The sequence below is a fragment of the Nothobranchius furzeri genome, chromosome 1, assembly GCF_043380555.1.
Source record: "Nothobranchius furzeri strain GRZ-AD chromosome 1, NfurGRZ-RIMD1, whole genome shotgun sequence".
In the NCBI taxonomy this organism is placed as follows: Eukaryota; Metazoa; Chordata; class Actinopteri; order Cyprinodontiformes; family Nothobranchiidae; genus Nothobranchius; species Nothobranchius furzeri.
In genome coordinates this window covers 44,574,475-44,601,191 of record NC_091741.1, presented here as the reverse complement: position 1 = coordinate 44,601,191, position 26,717 = coordinate 44,574,475, and the positions used below count along the sequence as shown (strand labels likewise).

The following is a 26,717-nucleotide window of genomic DNA, read 5'->3' as shown; positions in this document are numbered from 1 at the left end:
GTGTGCGTGTGTGTGTGTGTGTGCTGAGGCTTTGCATTCCCATAATGTGTGCTTGCATAAGTCGTCCTGTATCCTGGTGTCCGTGGGTTGATCTTTAGTAATGAACAATTTGCTCAGTGAGGTGTGACCGCAGGCTTTGTGACGGGAACCACACAGTGAACTACTGATGCAGTGAGAGAGAGAGAGAGGTAGGGACAAACTGGAAGAGAGAGAGGGATAATTGAGCAAGAGAGAGAGAGAGAGAGAGAGAGAGAGAGGGAGCAAAGCGAGTGGGAGGGAGGGACGCTGGAACTCTATTCCACACGAGCAAAGCCACCGAGGCTCTGAAAAACCGCCTCGCCTGCAGCACACATACCGCTCGCTGTGGATTCTCCATCTTATTCCCCACATATGCAGGTAAGCAGCTGACATTTTCTCATCTCTGCCTCTCAGTCCAACAATCTTTATGAGCTGATCTCTAAAAAGAGTGGCTGTATGGCTTTGATTTCTATACACACCCTGAGGGACACCCGCTACTGCAGATAAATGCACTGACACACTCAAAAACCTCATATTGGATAAAAAAAATGAGAGATGAATGTTTTTATTAACATCAGGGTAAAGAAAGGAACATCCTTAGTGACATGTCTGTAGGAAAACAAGCATCTTTGAGTGTGACATCTGGATTAATCACACAAGAAACATCTGTATTTGTCAGCAATATCCAGCTTTATTTACATCTCCGCAATCCATCCATGATTTTCCATCCTCCTCAGTATGACGGAATACACATATGCTTTTGTTTTGAAAGGAAAACATTCTTGCATGTGGGAGTCCTTCTCCAGCAGCAGAATCCAAAAGGTGCTCAAATACGTGGGATTAGAGTTGTCTTTGGCTTCGGCTGTCACCATGGTGAAGGCAGCCAGTGGAACGTCTGTGTTTGAGAGCATCCTTCAAAAGGAACAGGTCCACTGCAGTCATCAGCACCATGCAAACACGAGCATTAACCCAGACTATCAAAGTCACGCTCAAACACTGACCTTGTGTTTTTAGTGCGTTTTAAGGATGTCCAACTGCGTTTAACTCCTAAAAATGAGGAAAGCATAACAAGAGTGGATAAAATGCCACCTTTTGTTCTCAGTGGACCTGTAAGACCTGGAGGAACACACGCTTCAGATTAGAGCAGCGAGGGATTAATCTTGTTTGTAAATAGAGTGACTCGGGGTGGTGTGTGTGGTTGTAAAGCCAACCGCAGATAAATCACCTGTTGGAGTCTCACTTGTGATGCAGCTCTTTTGGAAATGGCTTTAGCTATTCTTAGACGTGGGAAGAGCTCTCATTACAGTCAATAATGTGCAGGGAACTATTGACTGTGGCTGGTTGCATAATTCAGTCTGTGGATCTGCAGCAAATCATTGCTTGATTATGGGACGTGGAAGATAAACGAGAAATAAAGATAATTATTGACAAGATATTAGAATTAATTTTAAGATGTAAACAGCAATCCTCTGTTTTTGCCTTTTTGTCACACCTGAATGTTTCAGGTCAGCAAACTAAATTTGATATCAAACAAACAAACATGAATCCAAGTTCATTCAAATGTTGATTTTATACACAATGGGCAAAAAAAAAAAAAAAAATCCAAAATGACCAAACTGGAATTTAGGCCCCAAAGAACTGTTTAATTCAGCCCCATTCAAGGGTTTTCCAACATGAAACACCTGTTTAAGGTCAAAGATCAAACATTCACCCTCAGGACAGGTTCTGTCTATTACAATGAGTGGTCCTGAAGCAGCAAAGCTCTCTCAGACCATCGCACTACCACCACTGTGTTTCACTGTTGGTGTGATGTTCCATTCATCCATTTTCATCCACTTATCCAGGGTCGGGTCGCGGGCGCTGCAGCCTAAGCATGGAGGCCCAGACTTCCCTCTCCCCAGCCACTTGGGCAAGCTCCTCCGAGGGAATCCCAAAGCTTTCCCTGCATGGCCAGACGAAAGAAATATTCCCTCCAGCGTGTCCTGGATCTTCCATTAGGTCTCCTCTTGGCTGGACATGCCCAGCAAACCTCACCAGAAGGCATCCTAACCTGATGCCCGAGCCACCTCAACTGGCTTTTCAGTTTAATTAAATTCAGTTTATTTATATAGCACCAAATAACAACAAGAGTCGTCTCAAGGCACTTCACAACGTAAACATTCCAATTCAGGTCAGTTCATTAAGCCAATTAGAAAAAAGTTTCCTATATAAGGAACCCAGCAAACTGCATCAAGTCACTGACTAGTGTCAGTGACTATACAGCAATCCTCATACCAAGACCTCTCCTCCTCCACCCATGGCAGACCGCCCGGCTGGTGGTCTTGGTCCTCTACCGCCCAATCTGCCACTACCCTATAAGGACCTGGCCGCAGTCTTTGATAAGCAATGCGCCACCACACTGCTGCCTCACTGCCCATTTGACATGGAGATCAAGCTACAACCAGGTACCAGTCCTCCCCGTGGGCGCCTTTTCTCTCTCTCTCTCCCTCCGAATCCAGAGCTATGGAGGAATATATCAACCAGGCCCTCCAGCAGGGTTTCATCCGACCTTCCTCTTCCCCGGGTGCTGCAGGCTTCTTCTTTGTAAAGAAAAAGGAAGGTGACCCTCGTCCCTGTATAGATTACCAGGGTCTAAACAAGATCACTATCAGGGACCGCCATCCCCTGCCACTCCTCACGACTGCTCTGGACTCCATCTCCCAGGTGCGGATCTTCACAAAACTGGACCTCCGGAGCACCTACAATCTGGTCCGCATCAAAGCTGGGAATGAGTGGAAGACCGCATTCATCACACCCACCGGTCATTGGGAGTACCAGGTCATGCCCTTTGGGTTGTGCAATAGTCCCGCTGTATTTCAACGCCTCATTAACTATGTCCTCCGTGACATGCTGGGCCGGTGGGTGTTTGCCTACCTGGATGACATCCTAATTTACTCCAAGTCCAAGGCCGAACACCTCCACCATGTTCGTGCCGTCCTGACCCGGCTCCTGAACAATAACCTATACTGCAAGCCTGAGAAATGCTCTTTCCACCAGCGGACCATCTCATTCCTGGGCTTCATGATTTCGAATCAGGGCATAACCATGGACCCTCAGAAGGTCCAGGCGGTCACTGACTGGCCCCTTCCTACGAGCCTAAAACAGCTACATGGTTTTCTGGGCTTCTGCAACTTTTACCGCCATTTTATTAAGAACTTCAGCACCATTGTGGCACCGCTCACCTCCCTCACCCGACCAAGCTCACCCGGCCAACCGTTCCGTCTAACTCCAGACGTCATTCGGGCCTTCCTCCACCTGGTCACCCGGTTCACGTCAGCCCCTATCCTCCGCCATCCAGAGACTACGGAGCCCTTTGTGGTTGAAGTCGATGCCTCGGACATCGGTGCCGGTGCCATCCTGTCCCAAGGCGGGCCTGACGACAGACTCCATCCCTGCGCCTACTTCTCTAGGAAGTTTTCCGCCACCCAGCAGAAGTATGGCGTGGTTGATCGTGAACTGCTGGCCATAACATGGGTGCTGGAGGATTGGAGACAGTGGCTTCTAGGCACCACCCAGCCTTTCACTATCTGGACAGACCACCAGAACCTGACTCACATCCGATCCGCCCAGCAGCTCAATCCTCGCAAGGCCCGCTGGGCCCTCTTCTTCAAGCCCTATGAGTTCCATCTCGCCTCCCGCCCTGGAACTAAGAACCAGAAGGCTGATGCCCTCTCCCGCCAGTTCACACACTCCACGCCCACGTCCGAGCCTGCACCAATTCTTCCAGAGCACCGTTTCCTGGCCCACCTAAGGTGGCCGTTGGAGGAGGCTATCCAGAACGCCCTCCGGGACAACCCCGCACCTCCAGAGACCCCCGCAGGTCGTCTCTATGTCCCTACATCCTGTCGCAGCGAGGTGCTCTCCTGGGCCCACTCGTCATGCCTGTCTGGCCACGCGAGATTCCCTTGAACTCTGAAGTTCCTCCAACGAGCACTCTGGTGGCCTTGCATGGCGAGGGATGTTAAGGAATACACTAGCGCCTGTGACATCAGTGCCCGCTCCAAGACACCCAGCCAGGCCCCTGTTGGTGTCCTCAGACCTCTTCCGGTGCCCAGCCGTCCGTGGTCCCACGTGGGTCTGGATTTCGTCACAGGACTTCCCCCGGTCAACAACCTCAACACAGTCCCCACGGTCACTGACCGGTTTTCTAAAGCTGTCCACTTCATCGCTCTTCTTGGTCTCCCTTCGGCCCGACGCACAGCGGAACTATTCCTGGAGAACGTGGTGCGCCTCCACGGCTTCCCTGTCGATGTGGTCTCCGACCGGGGTCCCCAGTTTATGGCCCGATTCTGGAAAGCCTTTTGCCACCTAATGGGAGCATCGGTCAGCCTATCCTCAGGCTATCACCTGCAGACCAATGGTCAGACGGAGCGGGCTAACCAAAAGCTGGGTCGGTACCTCCGGTGCTTTGTCTCGGCCCAACCCTTGCAATGGCCTAAATACCTCCTCTGGGCAGAGCTGTCCCACAATCTTCACACCTCTTCAACCACTCATATGTCCCCTTTCAAGGTCTGCTATGGCTACCAGCCCCCGGTCTTTGCCCACCAGGAGCCCGAAGTTGCTGTACCTGCCGCGCAATCCCTAGTGAGGCGCTGCAAGAACGTCTGGATCAAAGCACGAGCTTCCATCACCCGAGCTAACGCCCGTTACGCGCGCCAACATCTCCGCCGACACCGTCCTGGTCCCTCCTATGTCCCTGGGGATAAGGTCTGGGTGTCCACCGCGGACCTCCGCTTCCTTGCTGGATCCAAGAAGCTCGCTCCCCGGTTCCTCGGGCCTTACACAATACAGAAGGTCATCAACCCAGTCTCATACCGGCTGTGGTTGCCGGCGACTCTCCGCGTTCATCCCACCTTCCACATCTCCCGACTCAAGCCCTATGTGGAATCCTTCCTGCTTCCAGTGAGCCCACCTACACCATCCGACGCGTCCTGGACGCCCTTTGCAGGGGTCGGGGATGGCAGTACCTCGTGGACTGGGTGGACTACGGCCCCGAGGAACACTCCTGGGAACAGGCCCGCTCCATCCTGGACCCTACCCTTATCTCTGACTTATGGGACCGCCGGGGCCGCCCGGGGGGGGGGGGGGGGGGGGGGGGTCCTGTCAGAACCCAAGTCCCCAAACCAGCCTCTCCCAGCTAGCCGACCTCCACCATGGACCACAACTCCCAGCATGCCCCTCACGGGGATTTCCTCCACGTCGCACCTATGTCACAAACTGCGACTATATATGGAAGTCGCCTCCCCAGCTCACCACTCAGTCATCGTTTCTTTGGATCTATGATCAGAGTTTCCAAGCAACCGATCCATCTTACGAACTCTCAGCTCACAGTAAGTGTTCTTACTTACTTCTGGAAAACCCAGCATTTCCGTGTCACTTCATTGACGCTCGAACACTTGAGGATTCCTAGATTAAACCTTGAGCCGGCGTTTCACCGACGCTATCACTTCCGCGTCTGTGAGACCACGCTCTCTACAAGCTCAACTCCCGTATCCAGCCGACCAGTCTGACACAAGCGGAGAAAGACAACTGGTCGACCCCTTTAACGGGGCACAGAGGAGTTAAATGGCCCAGCTCTAGAGGGGTAAAACATGTGTGCCCACATGTGAGTGCACTTCCACATAACTGTGGAAATCCTGGTGAAAAGTAGAGCAGGTAAAACTGCACAGACACAGAAAACAACATTCACCCAGAGCAGAAGCTGTTTTCAGGAAGGTAAATGACTCCATTATTCTGGATGGTGTCAGTGATACGAAGGCCTCCCTGCTTCCACTGAGTTTGTTAAAAAGTAATGAGGGCGGCAGCAGTCAGTTCGTCTCAATTTGTGAATCCCCAGGGCGGAGAGTGTCTCTGTTTCAGTCAATCAGCAGAGACAAATGCCTCTAATTCAGTCAGCATGTTTCTAGTTTACCTCCCTTTCATAGCTTTCTCTTTCCTCTTGATCCACAGGCAGCTTTTTTTGATTACTTTTTTTTTAAGTTTTACCAAAGTAGAGATAAAACAATCACAGAATGGCTTGTTGAGGCCGAATCCTGACGTCAGATGGATATAACAAAGGGAGATACATAAACTACAGCAAGCAGCAGATTAAGATCAGATGGCTGATTGTGCTGAGTGAAGATATCAGGATGGGGGGCCGTCTCATGAGAACACACACGGCTCTGGCTGACAAATGAACGTCAGCATCAAGGAGACGGTTCAGTATGCTGAGTTTGTCTCTTTCACTGTCCTCATCTTTTTGCTCCCCGTCTCAGTTCTGCACCACTGAATGCAGCACAACGCCGGACACTGCGTGTTTGTCAGGAGCTGCAGATGATAGAGGGGCTGTTGTAAATTCACCACAGACACTTTTAATGCTTTTGTTCCATTTGCTCTAATGCCCGTCAGCCCGTGGCTTCAGCTGGCATGTGTCTGATGTGGTCAGTCGTGGCAGGAAAGCTGCAGTAGCTCTGGAGAAGGAAGCTAACATGTTGCATGTTATAAGGCTGATCTTTTAGCCATAAAAGCATCCACTTGGAAATGAATTAATGATGGCTAATCTGCTGTAATATTAGTGCAATGTCTCTCTACTTTAAACTTATCCATTATTGGTTTGGCTTTTTCCTAATCCCCAGGTTAGAAACTCAAACTCCTACTGCAATAAGAAATTTACTCTTCAGGTTTTCTAGCCTGGAAAGCCATTCTATATCTGGCCAGGTTTCATAGACGGCTCTCAGTCGTGAGGCGGGATCGACGGTTGCCTTTCAAACTGTTTCTGCATGTTATTAGATAACAAACAATGTAGCGTACTCACCACTACGGATGTCAGCCAGTGAGGCAGCTCACCATACTGTGCCAAAGAACGTTAGCGTGGCCTGCCAGACTCGCCCTCTGTCTACACAGAGGGTGATTCTGGTTACACAGAGAGCCCCATGAGGGGCGGGACTAGCCAGCTCAAAAATAATCCGAAAAAGCCGGAAATAAAGACTGCATCGCACAACGCTTTAGTTTTTTTTAGCTGTAGTCAAAGATGGCAAAATGGCGCAAACATCTTTCTTTAGAAGAAAGACTTTCAGCGGTTCTTCTCATCCATCCATTTTCTTCCGCTTATCCGGAGTCGGGTCGTGGGGGCGGCAGCTTAAGTAAAGAGACCCAGACTTCCCTCTCCCCAGCCACCTGGGCCGGCTTCTCCGGGGGAATCCTAAGGCGTTCCCTGGCCAGGTGAGAGACGTAGTCCCTCCAGTGTGTCCTGGGTCTCCCTTTAGCTCTCCTCTCGTTGGATGTGCCCTGAAAACTTCACCAGGAAGACGTTCAGGAGGCATCCTGACCAGATGCCGAAGCCACCTCAACTGGCTCTTGATGTGGAGGAGCAGCGGATCTACTCCGAGCCCTTCCTGGATGACCAAGCTTCTTGGTACCGGGCCCTTTGCTTCCCATAGGGAAGCATTGGCATGGCTGGCCAGGCTAAAAAAGATGCAGATGCATCCTTTTTCCAAATAAACTTAAGTATCTCTATCTGCTCTTGACTCAGAGAAAAGCCCAAGTCAAAATAGTCAAAGTTAATGCCAAAGCTATTTCAAACGAGCCGACACCATCTTTGTTTTTCGCTCGCTCACCATCAAAGTGCTGTGACTGAACCGCTATGAAGCCGACGTCATCTGACTTTTGCTCAGTCACACCCCTCCCACCTGGCTGATAGAGCTATGTGATTGGCCCACCAAACTAATAGAGCACTGTGATTGGACCACTACGGATGTCAGTCAACAGAGCAGTCTGCCATTAAACTGTGGAAAAAAACAAAAACATAAAACAAGACATCGTTTTTCTAAATAAACAAGCTGTGATTGGCCATCCACAGTAATGGTTGGGGCTGCAGAGGGTCCAATGGAGCTTTGCTAGTTAGGCTTGCAAAACAAAATTATTTTGCTTCATCAAGCGACGGTCTTATGACGGCTTAAAGGTTAACAATATCACAACAAAGTAACGTTAATAAAGGAACCCTCATTGTAAAGTGTTACCAAATGATTTTGCTCTTCCTAAACTGTTTTTGTGCACATATTTGATTTTTAATGTGTAAATTAATAAAATGTATGATTTTTAAATATTTTCCTTGATTAAATAATATTCTTTGCCAAAAATGTCTCCAACAAAACTACCGATAAAATCAACATTGGCCTGGTTTTTCTATATTAGATAGATAAAGTGTCACTTTTGGTTTGACTCACTGGACACACTCTTTTAAAGTGTCTTGTAAAAATAAATATTTATTTAGCCTATTTAAAGACTCAAAGTAGCAACACATAAATAAATCGTGCAACAAGATTCTTCAGAAATGATCACGGAGCTGAAAATTAGAAGATCATCAGAAAACACAAAAGTCTGCTTTCATTCTAACTTCTATAGCCGCTAACCTTGACTTATTATTACCTTTAAGATAAAATAGTTTCTTGATTGCATAAAATGAGACTGCTAATCCTAAGACCCTGATCCTGTTGCAACGAAACACGAAGTGAAAGAGATGCTGTTGGAGTGAAATGTGAGAATGTTTGTCTAAATAAATTATACATAGTTGCTGCTGATCAAATCTTGAATATTTAATGCATGTAATCAACAAACGAGCAGCAAGAAATAAAGATAATTTATTCTAAAACACGGCCTCCAGGTTGGATACCGTTGGAGCCTGTTGTGCATCTTCTTGAAGAAACCCAAAGGAGTGCATGTGTGGGTGTTCACACCTACTGCTTACCAGTGCATGTGGGCACAGAAGCACACACTGTCCTAACATGCAGAGTCAGGTCTGATTTCATCTACAGCTGAATGTCTGCCGTGTGCACGCTGCAAGATTGAATAAGCAGGTATCTAAGGAAAAAAAAAGGAAACCTCACTTCCTTGGAAACCAGTTTTCATGCAGCTCAATCAAAGCGCTAAAACTGGGCAGTGTGTGGGAAGCGCTATGTTTAACCCCGTGTTAGTCAGAACATAGTTTGGTCTCCAGGTTGCCTTCTTCCCCTGGGGCTTTAATACGGGGGGATTGGCGGGTCAAGCCCCTTCCCTTCTGGTTAGTTAAGCCTCTGAGGTAAATTCAGCTGGACTATAAACCCATGAAACGATCTAAGAAAGTTAAAGGAATTGTCGTGGATTAGGAAAAACATATGGCATGAGTGAAGTGGAATAAAGGTTAGTGGAGAGGAAGACCATTCAGTCTGATCACAGCTTTCCGTGAATATTGATTTTTGCTTCCACGTCCACACAAATATCATTCTCTGTCTTCTTTAAAAGAACAAATAAATCTGAGATGCAGAGAGACCCGGTCCAAAGCCGGGTGGGACAGAACTACAGCACACAGGTTGTTGTTCTCACAGAGGAAATTCCTTTGGTGTTCCAATCTTCTCACTGAGGCAACAGGCTGGTGACTTTGAACCATTTGGTGTTTTACAAAAGAATAGGAGGTCCCTTTTTTCTTGGGCTTTAAAATTAGGACTCCAGTTCTTAATGAACCACCCCCCCACCCCCCACCCCCCACACACACACACACAACCCAATTCACAGACGTTATTCTCTGAACACTCCTTCACTAGGTAGAAGTCTTTCTCTCTGTTTTGCAGATCAGATCATTTAACAGATAAAAACAGCACCTCATCTCTTGTTGCAGCTTGTGGTAGATTCTAACTGATCATAGCCTCAACGGGTGTCACCGTTTGTTTAAAGCAGGTCACTCTTCAGGTTTAAAGTTTCCAAAAGGGTTTTAGAAGTATGAACAGATGTGAATCTATCAAGACAATGCAAATGTGGCTGTCCTTGAGCGGGCAGTAAGTGTGTCACCAAGTGTCCTGTGTGTTTCTGTCTTCTAGGCCACTTTGTGGAGGAGCCAGCCATACCCGCCTCAGGGAGCAGGAGAATAGAGAACAACATGTGACAATCCGTGCTACGCTGTCGGCAGCATGCTTAGCTTCCACCGGACAGTGGCTTTCTTCTTCTGGTGCTTTCTGCTCCTTCACAGATGGGCTCTGGCTGATGAAGAGGCCAGATGGGGTCCTAAAGCAACAACTAACAATCCGTCTGAGAAGAAACACAGCAACTATTGGTGGACCCCATCCTTGCCCAAGATCCCTTCCCTTCCCTCGCTTCCGTTCAAAATCCCTTTCTATGGGGGTTCGGGTGGTGACGACGAGACAGCTGCTCTGACCACGGCTGCCAAAGGGCTGACAGTCCCGATCAATTCCTCGGAAGACCAAACGGGATCAGGAGAAGGGATCGATTCTGGGAAATCTCAGTTGCTCACCACGTTGACTCAGGGGCTCCTTGTGCCAGAGCGGAGACCTGAATCACTTCCCACTGAGACGTCAGATCCTCCACACAGCAGCATAGTTCAGAGAGACAAGGATGCTTTTGTTTCTCCCACAAGCACAAATACTCTGTCCACCAACAGTCCAACTAGCAGTAACACTCGGAAACAAAACACAGCAGATACCCACCCACCGTGGGACACCACAACAGTCACAGAACCCAGCATGGGTGCCACTCAACGACACCTCCCACATGAAACAAGTGTTTCTCAAGAGGCAGAAGTTTTATCTGTAAGGAGTTTTCCAGCAATGCCACCAGAAACTAAAGCCCCTACATCCCAGTCATGGGCAACAGACCAAACCACAACCCCAAACCCAAGACTGGTAAAGACCACGCTGCCCATGACACATGCTCTGAGGTCTGCTACTCACCCTACATTTGTAAGAAGACCGAAAAATTCCACTGGTAGCACAGTTCGACCATCATCAGTGGGCACAATGACAGAAATGTCCACCACTCAAAGTCAGGTGGACCAGGGCTCCTTCGAAACCAGAAGCATTAAGGTCGAATACCAGCCAGGGGTCATCTCCACTACCCTCCGGATTGATCCGAAACAAGTCCGGGAATCCATAACGAGCACAACTCAAAGCCCCAGGGCAACTTTTCCAATTGAAGGAGGTAAGCAAAATTAATTCAATCAATAGAGACTGGATTGACTCAATAGGTGTGATCAGTCATGTGCAGACAGGTCTTTAGTCTTCAATAGTTGGCTGCCAAAAGGTAGAGAGGTTTTGATTGATGGCGTTCCTTCCATGGAAAGTAGTTACTGGTTTAGGATTTGCATCAAACTAGACCCCTAGAAAGTAAAAGTAAAGGCTGGAAACAGCATTTAAGTAATTGCATAAATGTTTCTGGCTATGGTCTAACAGGGGCAATTAAGACTTTTTATCATGTCATGGTGTCATTCAGTGATGTGCAAAAGCTTCAGACTGCAGAACCTTTAAAGAAATAACCACCCCCTCTCAGAAATGTGAGTTTCTATAAAACAGCCACAGAATGACTCGTCTTTATTAAATTTCCAATATGCACATCAAGAACAAAGCTCATGAATCCATCGAGCAATGTGTTGTGGTTGACTTAAAAGACATTGCGTTCTGTGTTGTTTATTTATTCCGTTAATATCCTAAGTTAATTTTCCATGTCACCATTTCTCAAGCATGTCATTTGTCCCTCCCTGTTTAAAATTCTATCCATCCCTTTAACTGTAACCATCTCTGATGAGACTCTGTACAGCAACACCACTTCCAACCTGCATGAGTCATTGCATCCGAGCATGGAAGGGAAGACTGGCTGATTGAAGTCTAATGAGCGCTTACATTGAAACGGGAACGGTGATGAACAGAAAGAGCCACATGCAGGGTTGCAGGAGTGCCTGATACGACATTGATGCAGTTTCACCTTGTCCCTGCCCATCCCCCACACTGGTGCTAGCCTGGTTTCTGTAATGAGGCTGCAGGAGGAGATCCTCCTCCAAGTACAGACACATTCATCATGTAGGATCAAAGGCTGGACAAGGAAATCACGAGTCGATTATTCTTAAACCAGAGGGGGTTGGAGTGTTCAACAAAAGTCATGACTGATGAACTTCCTGTCCTAATGAATGTTTAGGTTTTAAACTTGGGATTTTTAACTTTAAAAAGGAGGGTATCCCCATTTACCCACATATAAAAGGGCAGCATGTTGATGAAGTTGTTTCCATGATCCCAGCCTAAAGGAAAAACAATTCCTGTTTCCCTTTCAAGGTGGACTTTCACTCAATTTTCCTCTCAAGCCAGTTGGTGGTTAAAGTTTGGAAGGAAAAATGAAAATATCCTGTAGTTATTTCAGTGCCTGTAACATTTTAAATAGGCTTTTACATACGGCTGCTTTGCTTATGGTTGTGGGTTAGGGTTAGGGTTTTGTGCGTGTGGACGTTACTCGACATCGTTGTTAATGACGTATCTATCTATCTAGTTACGTCTCTGTACAATAACCAGTTTGTCATCATTCTCCACTAAGCAACTATGGATGAACAAGTTATTGAATGAAAAATAAAAATCTCCTCATTCACTGAATGTCCTTGAACCTGAAAAAAGATTTGAATGAAAATTATATTAAAAATTTAATATTTGTTGTTTTTTAATCAAAACTAAAAATGTTTTTAAACAATATGCAACATGTTATGTTAAAGTTTTTGCTTGCCCCCAAATTATTGTTTTTCAGTATAAATAGGACAGACCATTTTTTTTTATTGTGCACTTTGACTAATACAAGCACTAATACCAAATCTCCAAATGTCTGTTTTTGAGCACTTCAGGACTAATTTGCTCATCAGCCAGAAGCTTAAAATCAACAAAAATCTATTTTGGGTCCCAGTTTTTGCATTAGAGTATAAAAAGTATTTTTACAGCAGGTTTACTGGTTGAATGTAAAAGTTGTTGCTCGTCACCGTCAGCTGTGATGGAATTCCAGATCTGGATCGCCCTCTCGGCTGAATCTGACGGATGTTTTGTCTGCGGCTCTTGTTGTGTCTGCTCTCGTGTGCACCGTGTGGTGGCCAGCGGAGAAAAAAGGGGGTTCAGATGGTAGGGGGAGGGCTTCGTGGATCAGTATTCTGAGCGCACGCTCAGCAAAAGCACTGTCCTACGGGACCGTCTGCTTGCCAGTTGCAGTTTAGGATGGTGAAGGGCCCTCTTGACATTTTACACTCCTCCCACAACCACATCCAACCACAACCTCCTGTAGACATGGATGAAACCCTTGACAAATTACCTCTTTACCAAATGACAGAGACAACATTTAACAAGAACCTAAGATCACTGAATTTTTACAATGTCGAAACGTTTCTTTACTAGTGATGGGGAAGACGGTCACCACAGCAGAGATCTGGCTGCTTTGATCAGGAGAGTATGTTCTATGTGGCCGTGCCCTTGAGGAGGCAGTCAGGAGTGAAAAAGCAGAAATGCTCTGCATGTGTGTCAGATCATCTAATAAGAGACCATGCAACATCAGCAAGCTGGAGCAATAACGAGAAGCACAAGGGGGGAAGAAGGGGAGTGTTTGTCTAAAGCCAAATACTGTTATTGTCTCGTGTCCTAATTCTTCTCCTCCTCAGTCAGCTTTAATATTGTATTATCAAGTAATGATCCATTACCAAATTCAGTCATTAGCTGAAAGAAAACCTTATATAGGATTCAAGAAATGTAAAGGTTTGATTGATCACAAAGGATTTATGCATGGGTTAAACTCGTGACACAAATATCTCACTCCCCTTTATAAATTATAAATAGAAAAGTTAGCTTTATTGCAAGAAGAAAATGCTGTGGAAACTTAAATATCAAGGTAATCACTCATAATAACCACAGTTTTATTGGGAGAATTTCAGAATTCAGTCCGCAGAAGGATTGATTTTGAGGAGACGTTGCCAATGGAAACCTCCTGGGATTATGCAGATTATTTTACACGCTGTAAGAGAGTCAGAAGTACAAGAACATGACGCAATGTGGCACAAGTAGCAGAAATCATAAGGAGTCATTTTTTTCCTAATTATGATCATTCTGGTCTCTTCTGTGCTTTTCATCGGCCCGTCTCTATTCCCACAGCCTCGGTGTTTTTGTACTAAATATGAAACGCAATCAGGTTTAAAGAGATAATGATGACACTGAGCACAACATGGCTACCGCTGGCTTAGGAAGGTATTGCTTTTTTGGTATTTCATTAAGGAAAAGCCTCATATTCTTATTGTTGGTGAAATAAATGTAGTTAATAACGTAGTTAGGGCTAAGGGACAACAAACCTGATTAAATATGTAATACAGTTTTCAACAGAGGACTTTATTTATTAAGGACAAGTCGTAATCCAAACTAACCTGCAGCTATCAAGCAGTTGTGATAGCTGGTCACGAGTCTGTCAAGAAGAAGGAATGCTGTCCCACACTTCTGTAGATATTTGTTGTAATTCATTAGAGGTTATTTTCTAGCCTGGCCAACCATCCTATATGTCAACACTTAGTCTGGCCACGCCCCATTGACGCTCTCAGTCGAGGCGTGGAATCTACGGTCGTCTTTAAAACTGTCTCCACGTGCTATCGGATAACAACAAATGTAACGTACTCACCACAACAGAAGTCAATCAGAGAGGTAGTCCACCACACTCTGTCAAAGAAGACGCAAATACCTCTTCTTTCTAAATAAACTTGAGTACCTCTATCTGCTCTCGACTCAAAGAAAAGTTCATGTCTAAATAGTCCAAAGTTGATGCAGTGTTGCCAACTGCTTTTGACTGAAAGCAGCTGAAGTTACCCCCAAAAGTCGCTAGATGTCACCAGATGACGTCACGTGCTAATTTACATATTGATGACGTCATCACGCCACATTGGCATTAATTTTCCCCATAGCATCTAAAAGATGTATACATATATATATATATTTTTTTTAATTAATTAATTATTATTAATTATTAGTGTTTAGCTCAATTTAATAAACATCATTTCCTCTTTTGTTATTTTGATTTTTTTTCAATGGATTTCTGGAACCAAATGAAAGTGAAAATCACAAACAAATCAGTTCCTCCTTTTTGAGCTTTCTGGGACTGCTGTTTCTGTTTTAATGAACTTCTAAAACTCCAGTTGCACTAGGACGGAGTCTGGATCTGCAGTAAGCCAGGATGTCCACACCCATCCACATCCACATAAGGATGTCAGTGTAATTGGACCACAGAGTCCCAGTCTCCTGCACTATGGATGGCTGACTACAACTAAGTGGATGACGGGCCGCTCCCTGACAGAACTGGGTTAAGAAATATAGTCCTTCCACTTTCTTCCAATTTCAGTATCAGAATGCGCTGAGCTGAGAAGAGAGATGGTTAAACTGTCCTTTGGCGAGCTCCAGGCCCAGTTTTACTAAGACGACGCAGGAGATGCAGTGTGTTTTGTAAATTAAATTATATTTCCAGCCGTTCTGAGATCACTCAGAGGTGAAACTGTGTGTGTGTGTCCTCCCAGAGCTGCCAGACCAAAGGCTTGAAGAAGAAGATGAAGATGGGGCTACTTCAGCTACAGATGAGGACACAAGTCTGAGTGATGTCTCCACTCCCTTCATTAAGTTCTTAACAACATCCACAGAGCAGAGCACAGGTGAGCAAACAAATCCAGTACACCTAAAGGACTTTTAAAAATGCTGCTTGTTATGTAATCTGTCCACATGCTCTAATACCTGTAAGTATGTCAGAAGGCTGGAACAAACATGTTTCCTGCTGCCTCTCCTTGAAGCTACTAATTGCTTCCCATGGGAAAGAAAACAGCTTTTAAAGGCAGTAAATTTAGAAAAGAAAGGGAATGAAGCCCACGTAATGAAGAATAAAGCTTCTGAATGTTCCTTCGTTTTAATCATCAGTGATCCAACAGAAGCTTCTTCATTTGAAAGTAAAGGTGCACCATCCTTCGCTCATGCAGGATTTTGAGATAAAAAATCTTAATTATTGCATTAAAAAACTAATTTTATTGGCAGATTTTAACACATTCTGCTATGTTTTTATTTGAATTTGCTCTTTAATAATCGTGTGCAATGTTTTAGTCGTTGAACGTGCTGAACTTCCACTAAATGTTTGTAATAAAGGCATTCATAAAAATACAAATTTTGAAGACAATCATTTCTAAATTGTCTTTTGCATAAATAAAAAAAAAGGATAAAAATTAGAAGCATCCTTTCAAAAATACTCTAGGGATGAAAAGTGTTCCCTTTTCTGCGTGATCAAAGAATTGGTGTTTGGTCTATCGTACTATAATTATGCAGCCAATTAAAAAGCTGAAATATTCCCTAAACCATAAAAGATCTCATATGTGGACGTTTTTGCTTCCTCAATCATAATTTCCAATTTATTCTGAAATTTGATCTTAACTGTTTTATATAAATCAGAATTTGACTAAATTAGTGGGGAATCTTCAGTCAGGTAATCCCTAAAACCATTTGTTGGTCATTTAAATTGATTCTAACTTAAATTTGAAAGATATAAATCTTTAAAATGTAGCTTTTCCCCCTTTGGTTGCAATTACCTTTAAAGGTGCATTATGTAAAAATGAAGTAAAATTGACATGGTAAAATGTGGTTACAGCAACCACAACTCTGAAGGGTTTTGCCGGCCGTTGTCAAATTTCCATAATCGGTGCTGCAGTATTAGCTCGCAGAAGACACAGCTACCCCACACTCACTGACTTTAAACAGTAGTTACGTCCCTTGGAAACGTAAAAGGAAAATCTGAAAATCCCCGCAGTCAGCTGGATATGAAATATGTTTCAGTATAACCTTCAGCCCAAAATGACTGAAACGTTTGATTCTGCTGGAATTTTCTCACTGTCAAATTCTCACTATATTCCTACATACTGCACCTTTAAGTATTTATGGGACTATTTTTAGAAGTGAATAAACACTTGGCAGCAAATAAATGTTAGTGGCATCATCATGCAGGAAAATCATGTGTCATGCAATAAAACTGAATGTAAACAAAAATCTTGTGAGCCACTTTTGGACATTGGATCACCAATAAGCTGATTTCTGGTCAGAGATGCTCCTTAAAACACTCCCAGTTGGCCCAGTTCACATGAGCAGATGTAACCTACATTAGCTCACCCAGAACAGCAGAAGATGTGAAGAGATCTTCAAAAATAAACCTGTCAAATTTTCCATGATGACGAAAATCCATGAGGCTATATTCGGTTCAGTGTGTCAGAAGAAAGAGAGTGAAACAAAATGATTATTTTTAGCTATGTTCACTTAATTTGTGGCTAAAATTAAAAATGACTTCCTGAATTTACATTTATAACTAACATCTGCTATTTTGCATTTCCCTTACATGCAATCTCTGTCTCTGAACGCGTAATGTAAATTCTCCCTGTGCTCCTGCACTTAATTGCTTTTCCAGAGGTGAGCATAATTGAAAATGAAAGCAATCAGATTGAAACTAAACTGAGTCCCTCCGCTTTATGATGCAGAATCAACTTGTAGACCATTAAAGATCTGAGAAGGTTTCCTTTGGTCCCTGTACTCTAAAGAATGCTTCATCTTTATTACCTTAGCTGGTCTACGGGTCGGCCGTCTCAAGAGAGACATTTAGGAGATTGATATCAAGGCTGAGGGAAATTAAAAACTTCCTTTTTGCACATTTTGCAATCAGTTCTTGTCATTAAAAGGAATAAAAAGCCCAAAATCAGTTTCAGACATGTTGATTTTAGACTTCAAATGTTCTCATTTGATGTCACTATGAATCTTTCACTGTGTGTCCACGGTGGTTTGGTTTATGCTTGCTTCAGATGTGTTAACTGTCCTGATCACGACAGACTCGCTCCCACAGGAATGTGTCAGATGACCGAGCATAATGCAGCAGAACGTCACGCTCCCCATCAGTCTCAGCCAACAGATCAGACGTGACACCAGCTGACACGAGCATTTAAAAAAGAAAAGTAAAGGAAGGAGGGGAAAAAGATACTAATTCAATACTCGTCACCGTTTCCACTCAGGCTGACTCACTGGCATCGACGCCCTGGCCCAGGAACGTAAACAAACAGGCTGACAAGTCCTTGACCAAACAGGCCGCTGCACCCCACCTGCTTTATCAGGAGCCTCCACAATCAAAACGCCCAGAGGAGCATTTGTTTTACACTCCAGGCACATTTCCTACACAGCTACTGTATGTTATGATAAGATAAGATAGCTGGAACAGTCATATTGTGCTAGTTTACGAGAACTTAGTGTTAAACTGAGCCGTCTCAGTTCAAGGAGATCAGATGATGGAGTTAGATCATTTAGTGCTGTGAGCAGGGCAGTGATTAATCTGTTTAATAGTTACGTTAGCTTTGGCGGCACCAACAGTCGTGCTCATGATGACATAAACACAGCACGATGAGCAAAGGCCAATAGTACAATTAGGTTGTTTCAAGCCATCTAATGAAGACTGCAAAAGTACAAAACATTATAGCAATTTTACATTTGGTTTTGAAAAATAACTGACATTAATAAAGTGAGAAAAACAAAATAGTAAAACAAAGGTTGAGTGGATGATGTTTTTCTGGAGCTATGTTTACCATATGGCTTGAAAAGCTCTTCACATACTGATTGTATCCAATAAGGTAAATGTTTTGACAAAAAATGTAATAATTTTAATGACCTCTGAAATGTACAATAGCTGGAAAAATCCTTTTTCATGAGTTTAATGTTTACAGTGGACATGCACTCGTTATTTGATAAATCTGTTGTGGTCTTTAGTATGGACAACTCCCTTGTGAGTCATTTTCAGTTTTTAGAAGTGATGAGATGTCTCTACAAATAACACAGGTATGAAATTGTTCTGCCATGTTGTGGAGTTGCTAATGCTAATGGTTAGTTAGCTTCTACTAGCTGCTAAATCGAAATTGCCTTCGGTGGTCATGAGCCAAAGGTGGCCATAAATCCTAATTTGCCCTGTGACATAGAGCTGTGTGGTTTGAGTTAGGGTTAAGGCAGGAGATATGGGTTCGAGGGCTATTTCACATTCAGCATGCATGTGAAACTCACAGTGACCAATCGTATTTCAAAAAGAACAAGTTAAGGTGTTGTTTTACATGTTCTGAGTCTGGTTCTGGTAATGTTGGGAAACATTTAGGTGACGGACCTGTTGTCTGTGAACGTAGCCTGTACTTTGTTGGCTGGCAGAGCTGTCTGACAGCTTGTTATCTTGGCAAGGTGTGTGTGGGAAGCCGATAGAGAGGAGAGAGCGAGTTGGAGGAGGTTCTGTAAGTTTTAGCCTGTTGTTTGTGTAATTTTCCCAGAATGTTGGTGACAATGAACTGCTGTACTAGCCTGGCAAGCCATCCTACATATGTGAATGTTTAGTCTATCCACGGTCCAATGACGGCTCAGTCAAGGGGCGTGATCTATAGTTGTCTTTCAAATGGTCTCTGCATGCTATTGAATAACAAACAACATGATGTACTCACTGCTAGGGATGTCAGTCAACAAAGCAGTCCACCATACTTTGTTAAAGAAGATGCAAGTACATCCTTTTTACAGGGCTATGGAGGTTCCAATGGAGTATTGCTAGCTAGACCGACATGCAAAGGAAAATTATTTTTGCTTTGGCAAATGGCGGTCTAGATTCTAGGCTATTGCTGTCATTCACCATAGAAATGCCAAATTATATTAAAGCATACTAAATTACTATATGGTTAAATATGTGAATTACTGTAGGAGTAGTGGCAAAATATGGGCCAAAAACATAAAACTGTATCTCTGGAACAACCATTTTGCACTCCTGTATTGTGGGGTGCAGCTGGAAGCATGGAGAAAGATGGTTGGACCTTTTCAATCTCTTATTCCACCTTCCACCTTATTCCATTTTAATTATCTGCATCAATGATGGACTAACCACTCTGCAAAGGTAGAACAGGCAGTTTAGCCCATTAGCTTAGCTGAGAAGATGCATGCCTCAATGAGTAGCGAGCAATTTTCTTGCAAAGTCATCAGGCGTCAGTTAAAAATACCATGCATCATCTCAAAAACAAAGCCACTCAAAAGAGATTACTCATTGTTTTCCTCTGTGAGGAAGAGAGGAAGCCCAGGACAGCTTGTGCCGCTGCATGGGAAAAACCTCTGCAACACACGGTGAGATGCACGGGCAGCTCATCAGGGGTGGGTCATACTTGCTAAAGCTTGGCATTTTCATCACATTTTAGGATTAGAATTCAACACCCAGGTCAGGAAAATAACCAGAAACAAAAACAATGGCAAAGACAACAGAGATGTCTGAAAGAGCTTTAGAAAAATCACTCATTGTCATGGTCTGTGTCTGCGGCCCTGTCCACACGTAGCCGGGGATCTGCCAAAACGTAGATATTTTTCTACATTTTGGCCTGTCATCCACACGAAAACTGAGTTTTTTCACACGAAAACGGATCTTTTTGAAAACTCTGGTCAAAGTGAAGATCTGCGTTTTCTCCGTTTTGGGTGTCTGCGTGTGGACAGACAAAACCGGAGTTTTAAGGTAAGCAACGTCACTTTCCGCGACAGAAAAATGCTGACATCACGTGTGCGACCTGTGTTTACACTAGCCGACAGCATGGATGCCCTCAGAGCTGCGCTCGCTTTATCAATTGTCCAAGCGCTTTTTGCTTGTTTGTTTTTGCAAGCGGAATTACTGCTCCTTGCGGAAGACCACAGATGAAGGACGAGGTTAAGAACGGGGGAAGTACTGCCGCCTACAGGTCTGGCATGTCCTTAACAACGTATTTATCCGGGTACGTGTGGACAGTTTTTTTTTAAACGAGGTGGTGTGGATGCAAGTTTTTGGAGGGGCGGATATTGTTTATAAAAAAAACCGGCTACGTGTGGACTAGGCCTCAGTCTCACCTCATGTGTCTCCTTTTGTCCTCATTCGTCTCTAGGTGCTCCTTTTGTGTCTTCTAGCGCCCTCATGTGTCGTGTCTGCGTCTTCCTCGTGTGTCTCCTGGAGTTCCTCATTAGCCCTCTAGGTTTCCCTCCTCGGACTTCCCTCTCCCAGGTCCTGTGCTCTCTTGGCCCCCTCTTAGCCACGCCCCTGTAGTTTCTTTCTGTAGTGTCAGCTTCCCCTTAGAATATTAGTTATGGTTCATGCCTTCTGGTCTTTTGTTTTTTCTCTAGTGTCAGTGACTTGATGCAATCCTCATACTAAGCAAGCATATAGCGACAGTGGAGAGGAAAACTCCCTTTTAACAGGAAGAAAAACCAAGAGGATCCTGGCTCAGTATAATCAGCCATCCACCACAATTCACTAGAGATGGAGAAGACAGAGCAGGCAGACAGACACACACACACACACACACACACACACACACACACACAAACCAAGCAATGTGTCAAAGGTTACATCGTGATTTCTTAGTAAATATTCTATTTGGCGAGAGATAGACTTTATTGTATTTATCCTACTGAATCTATAGTCAAACGGGTAAACTAGCAGTAGCACATCCAACGTCAAAGAAAGCAAAAAGTTATTATCAGGAGAGGTAGAATGTTTAAATGATTAGCAACAGTGTGTTAGACGTTAGCCCCCTCCATGAGGCCACCACAGCTCAGCAGAACATCATTGTAGCTTCTTCTGGGGAAAAAAACACTCAGAGAAAAAATAAAGTTAACAGCTGAAATTGCAGAAAATAATACAGTTAAAGAGCAGATTGTAGAAGAAAGTAGAAGTGTGTGAAAAGTGGTCAGTGTATCCTCCAGCAGTCTAAGCCTATAGCAGCGTAACTACAGAGATAACTCTGGATAACCTAGCCATGTTGGAGGCAGGGCAAGGGAAAGCCATCTTTACCGACTGTACACTCCACCTCCCTCTACTCCCCCACTTGTCCAGATTTACGCTAACATCAAATTTTAACCATAGGCCCTATCAAATAAAAATGTTTTAATCCTAGTCTTAAAAGTAGACAAAGTGTCTGCCTCACGGACTAAGGCTGGGAGCTGATTCCACAGGAGAGGAGCCTGATAACTAAAAGATCTGCCATCCATCCTATTTTTAGATATTCTAGGAACCACCAGTAAACCTGCAGTCTGAGAGCGAAGTGCTCGGTTAGGAACGTATGGAACAATCAGATCACTGATGTATGATGGAGCTTGATTATTAAGAGCTTTATATGTGAGAAGAAGGATCTTAAAATCTATTCTGAATTTAACAGGTAGCCAATGTAGGGAAGCTAAGACAGGAGAGATATGATCTCTCTTTGTAATTCTCATCAGAACTCTAGCTGCAGCATTTTGGACAAGCTGAAGACTTTTAACTACATTCTGTGGACTTCCTGAGAGTAATGAATTACAGTAATCCAGTCTTGATGTAATAAATGCATGAACTAGTTTTTTAGCATCACTCCTGGAAAGTATGCTTCTAATCTTAGCAATGTTCCGAAGGTGGAAAAAGGAAATCCTACAAACCTGGGATTTGAATGACATGTCTTGGTCAAAGATAACACCAAGGTTCCTTACTTTGTTCTCGGAGAGTAATTTAATGCCATTCAGGTCAGGTGATTGACTAAGCAATTTCCTTTTCTGGATTTCTGGTCCAAAGATGAGAACTTCCGTCTTGTCTTGATTTAAAAGCAAAAAGTTTAGAGTCATCCAATTTTTATGTCCTCAAGACAAGCCTGTAATCTACCCAACCGATTAAGTTCATCAGGGTTAATGGATAAATATAGCTGAGTATCGTCAGCATAACTGTGGAAGTTTATCCCATGAAGTCTAATGATTTTACCAATTGGGAGCATATATATAGTAAAAAGAATTGTCAAGCATTGAACCCTGTGATACTCCACAAGTAACCCTGGAGTATGAAGACGACTTGTCATGTACATTTACAAAATGAAATCTATCAGACAGGCAGGATGTAAACCAGCCTAGCGCTGTTCCTTTGATCCCTACAACGGTGAAGTGACTGCATCAATGCAAACACTGCAAAAATTGCAAACCTCCTTCAGAGAAAAGGATTTTGTGATCTTTGTTGTCCAGTGGCTCCAGAAACAGACATATTAAACATAACAGAAAATATGAAAATAGATAAGTGAATAAGAATTGTGCCATTAACAAAAATAAACTGACCAACTTCAGCAATAACAGACCCACCTACGGGAGTTTCCCCCTTTTAAAGGCATTCGTTAAAAGGAAATTATCAAGAGGAGAGTCGGGCTGGGAGGCCAGAAGTGGGCAGGAGGAGAAACACAAGGTTAAAAAAAACTTTAAAGGTAAAAACCACAGAAACTCGACCTTTAGGGTTTTCAGAGGAAACACATTAGACGTTTTAAATTTATTTGTGAAGACTGGGGGCTTTTGTGGATCTGACGTCTGGACATTTGTGGATTTTAAACACGAAACATAACATCACCAGCAGATTTAATGCATTTTCCATGTATTGTTAGAACTTAGTCACAAGTTTTTTTTACTGCTTCATACAAACTCATCTGGTTTAAGCCTCTTTATGGTTTAAATAGCAATTTTTTGTTGCAAGACATGTGTTTTTTACACATCATTAAACCCGCCACCATGTGATTAACTGTGGTTGTTTTTTTTTCCTGCAAGTGGTCCTCAAAAGCACCAGGCTCTTATTGGATGAGTTATTGTCTACGATAAGCCTGCAGCAAACTAACTAATGAGCCTGTGCGTGCAAATCAGAAGCTGCTACTGCTGTCTGTTGTGTTTGAAAAGCTAGCCATGACTTGGAGATGGTTATCATAAGAGAGAACCGGGATGTGACTCTCAGTGATGTGGAGGCAGGAGAGCAGCAAACGTCTCAGCTTCGAAGTTCTCACCCATCTGTGAGACATTATGCTGTGTGAAGCCATTTGTCTGCATGCACTAACAGAAGAATATTAACGTGTTCAGAGTCAGATGAGCTTTGCAGGCTTTGCTGTAAATTTCTCACAAACACACAAAGACATGGTTACTTCTCAATCTTCAAAGCTAAATTACTTCCTTTGCAGAGCTGAAACACGTCTGACTCAAGCAGAAATCTGTTTCTTGGAGGGTCCAGAAGAATTACATAACGTAGGAAAAGATAGGTCTGTGGTTCTGAGTGGCACACACACACACACACACACACACCTCGTTTTTGGATCTAGTCCAGTTTGAATTTGCCTTCCTATGGCTTTTATGCAGGATTAGCAGGAGCAGTGCTCTTCAACATCTTGGATCTGAGAAATAAGGACATTTATTAAATGTATCTTATTAGTACATGTTTTAAGGGTTTTAACGTGCATTTTTACAGCTAATTCAGGCTTGAATTTAAATCATTTTCTTCTCTCTTGTCAATTTGTTCAATCTACCAGTTCTGCCAAGTCAGTTTGATCACAATCTTGATCTTTCTTTGCAGGTCTTCTTCCAGAATCTCCATCAGTTCTTCTCTACACTGAGGACTGGCTGTCTAACCTGCCATTCACCGAGGGCACCTTACTTCCAGACTGCAATAAAGAACAATCTGGTATCTGCAACCTTTCCTACATCTGGGACACCACACCTCCTTTTGGCATCAAGCCCACACTAAACCGCACTGCCACAAACCAGTCAACCAACCCCTTCCTTGACCCGGCTCCACCCATGTTGGTGCCCTTGTACACGGACTGGAACAGTGCCATGGCAGCCTGGGGTCTGGCCTGGGAGGTGCATGTTTATGGAGTTGGTTGTGTCTTTGCCATGCTAATGCTAGCCTCAGCTCTGAATCTGCTTTGCTTGCCGCTGCGATGTCCATCAGGATGTGGCTACTTTGCACTAGTCAGCTTGTTCCTTCTTGCTGCTGGTTGCACCAGGTCCTTTTCACTCCTGTATGATGCATATGGTCACCAGGATCGCATTCCCTCCACAGAGGCCTCACTGGTGCTCTACGAAGCGCCTTTCCCCTGCCTCACTGCAGCTTTTGGGTTGGTTTTTCTTCTGCTCTCAATGCGCTCCAGAATGCAGCTGTCGTATTCAGCCTTCCAGAGACCCTGTTTCCTGTTCTGCCTGGTTGTGCTGCACTTCACCGCAGCATTTGGTCCAGTGACTTTCCTGAAGTTTTACCAGCAAAAACCACCCTTGTGCCTCCTTCTGTCACTTATCTCTCGCGGAGCCTTTGTGGCACTGGCAACGTTTTTGTCCGTTGCATATTTTGTCTTCTACATCTACGTTCGGGCAGACTCGAAGCACATCTATCACCTGAATAACACATCTCCAACCCCGGCTGAGCGCTACAACCGCTGTCCGTTTGCCGAGAGCCGAGACTGGAACCGGGCCGCTGTTACCGTTTGTGTTTCTGCCTTGTTTTCTTTAGCATGCTCAGGACTACAGTTATATGCAATGCTTAATGCTATGGGCCTTGCAGGTGGAAAAGAGGTTTTTCACCCTTGGACTTGGTGGGCTTTTCAGTTTAGCTGTAGACTGTGTGAGCTCGGAGTTTGTCTCACGCTCGCCTTGGTGGTTGCACAACCAGTTTTTTGTTCTGACCAGCTCCCAGCTGCTGGAAGTTGCTGGACGGAGCTCCTAGCATCCAAGTCGCCCATCCTGCCTGGTACCTACCAGTGGACACTCAGCCAGCAGGAAAAGCTTGCCATTGTTGACACGGTTGGGCTTGGCGAAACAGAAAGCCTTCCACTATACACTCTGATGGATGAGAGACTTGGGAGCAGCTTGAACGGCCTGGACCTCCTCTACCATAGCAACCGCGCCTTAGCATATCGCGACCTCGACTTGGATTTAGGCTTACACAGTTCCGAAAAACCTGAGGATGGGGGAGGCAGAGAGCCTTCAGGGGGATCCTCACTTACCAGTGACTCCACAGCAGATCTGCGGCCACCTTCGCCTATCAATCTACGCCGTAGCATAGACGAAGCACTCTTCAGCGAGGCCTTGTTTCCAATGAGTCTGTTCAGCCCCACAAGGCCTATCCTCTGCAGCGACATGCCTTTAAACCACTGGACGCTCCCGAACAGAAGCCCCAGCGATTCCCTCTCAGCTGATCCAGGTCTTTATCGAACCACCTCCTGTCAGGAGATGGCCTCTCAAAATCAACATCCTTGCCCCCCTTCGAAAGAAGACACTGGTGCTCCAGCATCTTCCTCCATGGGCTCATCCTCCAGCTGTTCATCACCTGAACACTGGAGAGGCAGTTCCTCCTCGTCCTCCCTGTACCAAAACTCTCTTGGAGGCTCCTCACTTGTCCTTTGTCCAAGTCCAGAAAGACATTCAAGACACCTTCTTCAGGATGGGAGCAAGAGCCACATGGCATGCTCACAGAGGCACTACCAAACTCTGGGAGCCGCCTCCCAGGAAAGCTTGGACCTGTCAGCCGCGACGGATCGATCTGTGCAGGAGGAATTCATCAGCGTCTGCAGACAAATTGATGCTTTAAGCATCTGCAGTGAGACTATTGACTTATAAGAGACTTGTACCAAGGAGGACCTGAAACGAGTGGCTGTTCCATACAGCAAGTGGACTTTGAACTGGATTTTTCACCAAGTACTTGATATTGCATGTTAGCTTTACACAAACTAAAATGGCTACAGCTGCCAAAACCATGTGTGGGAAGTTTGAGGACATTTATCAAGCATTTAGAGAAGATCTAGAGAGTTTAAGTGCCAAGACGGTCAAAAGCCAAGCAAACATTTATAAATTTTGGATGTCAGATAAAAGCTAATGAAGTTTGTAAAGAGTTTAACTGAGTGGTGATATAACAAGAAATGATTTGTATAAATGTTTATAAAGCATTAAAACATTCCAACAGATATTATTGTGACATAACTTAACTTTTAAATACTACTGCTATCTAAATGTAATATTCACCCAGTGGGACGTGCTGTCATGGCGCAGCGGTGCCCTCTGCTGATGAAAAATGCT

At 44.4% G+C, this 26,717-nt stretch overlaps 1 protein-coding gene across 1 annotated transcript; it reads left to right on the top strand.

Annotated features, from left to right (window-relative positions):
* The first annotated feature begins 246 nt into the window (after nucleotides 1-246).
* Nucleotides 247-26,605, top strand: prrt4b (proline rich transmembrane protein 4b). Its single transcript, XM_070548678.1, has 4 exons — nucleotides 247-396; nucleotides 9,888-11,001; nucleotides 15,365-15,496; nucleotides 24,223-26,605. Exons 2-4 carry the CDS (start codon nucleotides 9,978-9,980, stop codon nucleotides 26,259-26,261), a joined length of 3,195 nt encoding a protein of 1,064 aa, XP_070404779.1. The 5' UTR covers nucleotides 247-396; nucleotides 9,888-9,977; the 3' UTR covers nucleotides 26,262-26,605.
* The last annotated feature ends 112 nt before the right edge of the window (nucleotides 26,606-26,717 follow it).